The 5501-nt window shown below is 38.3% G+C and overlaps 1 protein-coding gene across 1 annotated transcript; it reads left to right on the plus strand.

Annotated features, from left to right (window-relative positions):
* Positions 1-3464: 3464 nt before the first annotated feature.
* LOC112579633 (olfactory receptor 5T1-like) lies at positions 3465-4505 on the plus strand. Its single transcript, XM_045163042.1, has one exon. It carries the CDS (start codon positions 3501-3503, stop codon positions 4503-4505), a length of 1005 nt encoding a protein of 334 aa, XP_045018977.1. The 5' UTR covers positions 3465-3500.
* Positions 4506-5501: the final 996 nt, after the last annotated feature.

Genomic DNA, 5501 nt, shown 5'->3' on the forward strand with positions numbered 1-5501 from the left:
GATAAACAGTTGATTTAGTTATATATTATATTTGTACCATATATATTTCTCTAAGGATTAAGGTAAGATTTTCCTTTTTTATTTGACAACTCCATAGTTGAAAAATTATTTATTATATGAATTAAGAAAAATTTTCACGTGAATGGTGGAACTATCTGGGAAAATGAAGACATGGAACTTTGTTTTCCTTCTAAAAGTGATTTTAAGCTAATTTGCTCATTCTCTATTTGATGTATGCATGTCTCGTTATAACAAAGACATAGTGCATTTCATGTTAGTAATATGAGCTATTGGTAGGTCACTGAATTCAGCTCATTCCCACCCACAGCAGATTTTTCATTCATCTGTATAGCACACTGAAGAAAAACAAGAGTCATGATGCTGAAATCTTGGTCCTAAATACAGTAAATGAAATATCGAATGGCTTCAATACTGGAGACTTTAGGAACAGATACTGATGACCTTTTAACATTTTGCTTGTTTGTTATGGACTTTGCTTTCTTCTTACTCCACTGAATAAGCAACAGTCTGACATCATAGGGAAATATGAGCCATAATAAAACACTACATTGTGGTTTATATAGTCATGTGCTTCTTTTAGCAATGAGTTATTATGTGTCATCAGAAGATATTTACAATTAGTGCTGTTTATATCCAAGGGTTCTACTTCCCTGGATTCAATCAACTGTAGATCCAAAGTATTGTGAAAATAATGATTTGCAGAGTTCAAAAAGTAAAACAAATTTGCAGCACATCAACAACTATTTTAAAAGCATTTAAATTGTATTTACAACCTTTTAGACAACATGCACATTATATTAGGTTTTATAAGTAATCTATAGATGGGTTCAAGTACGTGAGAAGAGGTGTGTTGCTTATATTGTAAATTGCCAGGGTCCAGCCTCGGTGGATCCAGGGAATTCGAAGCGGGGACAGCGTTGGTGAGGATCAGGAAACAATTGCTTAATTAAATGTTAATTAAAGATATAAAGAGTGGTTAAATAAGGATAGCTCAGTGAGGAAATTCAGTGGAGAAAAGAGGCTGAATAATTCAGCCAGAAGGTGAGAGAAAGAACGACCTGGGGAGACCAAGTTTCGGTGAACAAGGCCTGCACTTTATTTTCCAAAATAGTTTTTATACCTTAGGTTATGCATAGAGGATAATGGAGGAAGGGATAGAGTCATGCAGTAAGCCAGGCTTTCTTCCTGCAAACTTAATCATATGCAAAAGTTTAGGTGATTTGCATCATCTTCTGGCCCTGAGGCCTGTTAACATTTTAAGATCCTTTCTTCAGAAAACTTACTTTTGTCTAAAGGTGATTAGTCAGGCGCCACCCTCCAAAAGCATTAGATAAAGTTGCATTCCTATAGGGCAAAGGTGTGGTGGGCTATAACAAGAAAAAGAATTAACTCAAGGGTAAAAGGTTACCAACATTAAAGCTACTACTTACATTCCTATGCACCAATTATATTAATCAATACACTGCCAGGGACACAGCAGCTAAGGGATATGGAAACTTATCAGCAAACATTGGCCCAACAAGTTAAAAACCCTTCACCAATACAATTTCTAATCAATCTTTTAACTGCTCAAAGGAATCTGTATTCAGACAGTTTAGAACATCTCATACCTCTCACGGTTATGAACTAAAACACTCTTGTCACGCCCAGGAACTTTATTAACTGGAGCTGTAAGTTAACTCTTTTTCAGAGAGAGGTGGTGGGGGACAGCCCCCCTGTAAAGTCAGAGGTGTAGGTGAGAGCACAAAGCAGTAAAGTAGGCAGACTCTGGTTTTGGGGGTAGATGCTTGAGAATTTCCAGGGGGACTCCTGAAGCTCGATCCCGCCTTTGCATATGCCGAGCCTCCTTCCTCATGACCTTTGCCACGGCAGAGTTCCTCACGCTGGCTCCCGGCAGTAAATATCTTCTCATTTTATATAAAGAACTTGTGCATCTTTCATTTTGGTATGGGGGAGGGGAATTCTGGAACTATGTGCTCCACACCTAGGGATGACTGTATCTTATAGTAATTATAGAAAATTCAGGTACCAGAATGCCTAAGTGGATAAGGCATTGGACTTAAGATCCAATGGATTTATATCCTTGTGGGTTCGAACCTCATTTCTGGTACAAGTGGATCTGCTTGGGCTTCCCTGGTGATTCAGACTATAAAGAACCTGCCTGCAATGCAGGAAATCCAGGTTCGACCACTGGGTCAGGAAGATTCCCAGAAGGGAATGGCTACTACACACTCCAGTTTTCTTGCCTAAACAGAGGAGCCTGGTGGGCTGCAGTCCATGGGGTTGCAAAGAGTTGGACATGACTAAGTGATATTACAATGATAATAATAATAATCCTATTTCCTAGTAATCTGGGGACGTGATAAAGTTAAATAATTTTCACGTTGGTTTTTAATTTTTTTAATTTATTTTAATTGGAGGTTAATTACTTTACAATATTGTATTGATTTTGCCATACATCAACATGAATCCGCCATGGGTGTACACGTGTTCCCAATCCTGAATGCCCTTTCCACCTCCCTCCCCATATCATCCCTATGGGTCATCCCAGTGCACCAGCCCCAAGCATCCTGTATCCTGCATCAAACCTGGACCGGCGATTCATTTCTTATATGATATTATACATGTTTCAATGCCATTCTCCCAAATCATCCCCCCAATCCCTCTCCCACAGAGTTCAAAAGACTGTTCTATACATCTGTGTCTCTTTTGCTGTCTCGCATACAGGGTTATCATTATCATCTTTCTAAATTCCATATATATGTGTTAGTATACTGTATTGGTGTTTTTCTTTCTGGCTTACTTCACTCTGTATAATCGGCTCCTTGGTTGGTTTTTAACATTTGAATTTAACACTATCTTTTGATGTAAAGCATAAAGCATCTGTCTACAAAGCGGGAGACCTGGGTTCAATCCCTGGGTGGGGAAGATTCCCTGGAGAAGGAAATGGCAACCCACTCCAGTATTCTTGCTTAGAAAATCCCATGGATGGAGGAGCTTGGTGCAGGCTACCATCCATGGGGTCGCAAAGAGTCGCGCACGACTGAGCGACTACTTCACTTCACTTCACTTCTGATGTAAATGTATTTGCTCACATTTTACAAATTGTAAACTTCATGCATACTGTAGAAAATCTGGGATTAGCACTCAGATGTGTATTTTCTACTATAATAATTTTGGAATTAAAAACTCCTATATTCATTTGTTTTTGTGGATTTTAAGATGATATAATATGAAAGTGAGCAGTCATGAATTTAACAGAAAATAAATTAGAAGTTAAAACATGTAAACCGGCACTATTTTTAACATGAAAATTTAATCAACAGCAGTTAATTTATTTTTACAGAGTAATGTATCCACTTGGACTCAACTTTTAATCACTGGACTGTTCCCTCACTGAAAAGGATTTCTCAGAAACAGACGTGAGGATATAATTGGTGGACTCTATTTTTGCCATATATTGCTTTTGGAACTTAAAAATGAAGACTGAGATGTCAGGGTCACCATCAGACTTAGATTTATACAGGACTCAGATGAAAAACAGCACTGAGGTCACCATGTTTATACTGATGGGCTTTACAGATGATTCTGAGGTGCAAATCTTTCTATTTTTACTCTTTCTAGCAATCTATCTTTTTACAATGATAGGAAATTTGGGGTTGGTTTTCTTGGTCATTATGGATTCCCGGCTCCACAACCCCATGTACTGTTTTCTGACAGCATTATCATTCTTGGATGCCTGCTATTCTTCTGTTATCACCCCCAAAATGCTGATCAATTTCCTATCAGAGAATAAAACCATTTCCTTTCTTGGATGTGCCACACAGATGTTTCTCTTTCTTACTTGTGGGACCACAGAATGCTTCATCTTGGCCGCAATGGCCTATGATCGCTATGTAGCCATCTACAATCCTCTCCTGTATTTAGTTACAATGTCACCCAGAGTCTATGTGCCACTTATAATTTCCTGCTATGTTGTTGGTGTCTTGCATGCTACTTTACACACAGTGGCTACTTTCACCCTCTCCTTCTGTGCATCCAATGAAATCAGACATGTGTTCTGTGACATCCCTCCCCTCCTCGCTATTTCTTGCTCTGACACTCGCATGAACCAGCTTCTAGTTTTCTATTTTGCAGGCTCTATTGAGATATCCACCATATTAATTGTTCTGATCTCCTATGGTTTCATCCTGTTGCCCATTCTGAGGATGCGTTCTGCTGAAGGGAGAAGGAAAGTATTTTCTACATGTGGCTCTCACCTAACTGGAGTGTCCATTTTTCATGGTACAGTTCTCTTTATGTACGTGAGACCCAGTTCCAGCTATGCCTTGGATCATGACATGATCGTGTCTGTATTTTACACCATCATAATTCCCATGCTGAATCCCATCATCTATAGTTTGAGGAACAAAGATGTCAAAGAGGCGATGAAGAAAGTGTTTGGGAAAAATTGGTTTATCAACAAAGTATATTTTTCACACTAAACATTAAATTGAAATAAATTATGACTGATGTTTATTGTTTTCAAATAAAAAAGTTGTAATTAAAATATTTTCTACTTCTTTATTTGTGTCTACCTGTTATTCTTAGATGTTTAAAATAAAGATTATAGTCAACCCACCACATATGCAGTTTTTGCACATGCAGGAAACTGTGACATCTATATACATCTATCTCCACATAACATGGGTATGTAATATGTATTTTATTATCATATTCAGATGAAGACTTACATATATATATATATGTATGTATCTACAGATAAACACATGTATACACAAACACACATATATATGCATGTATACATACTGGATGTTTTTCAGGAACTCTCTTGCTTTTTTGATGATCCATCGGATGTTGGCAATTTGATTTCTGGTTCCTCTGCCTTTTCTAAAACCAGCTTGAACATCTGGAAGTTAACGGTTCACATATTGCCAAAGCCTGGCTTAGAGAAGTTTCAGCATTACTTTACTAGTGTGTGAGATGAATGCAATTGTGCGGTAGTTTGAGCATGCTTTGGCATTGCCTTTCTTTGGAATTGGAATGAAAACTGACCTTTTCCAGTCCTGTGGCCACTGCTGAGTTTTCCAAATTTGCTGGCATATTGAGTGAAGCACTTTCACAGCATCATCTTTCAGGATTTGAAATAGCTCAACTGGAATTCCATCACCTCCACTAACTTTGTTCGTAGTGATGCTTCCTAAGGTCCACTTGACTTCATGTTCCAGGATGTCTGGCTCTAGGTCAGTGATCACACCATCATGATTATCTGGGTCGTGAAAATTTTTTTTGTACAGTTCTTCTGTGTATTCTTGCCACCTCTTCTTAAAATCTTCTGCTTCTGTTAGGTCTATACCATTTCTGTCCTTTATCGAGCCCATCTTTGCATGAAATGTTCCCTTGGTATCTCTAATTTTCTAGAAGAGATCGCTGCTGCTGCTGCTGCTGCTGCTGCTGCTAAGTTGCTTCAGTCATGTCCG

Source organism: Bubalus bubalis, chromosome 16, assembly GCF_019923935.1.
Source record: "Bubalus bubalis isolate 160015118507 breed Murrah chromosome 16, NDDB_SH_1, whole genome shotgun sequence".
Lineage (NCBI taxonomy): Eukaryota > Metazoa > Chordata > Mammalia > Artiodactyla > Bovidae > Bubalus > Bubalus bubalis.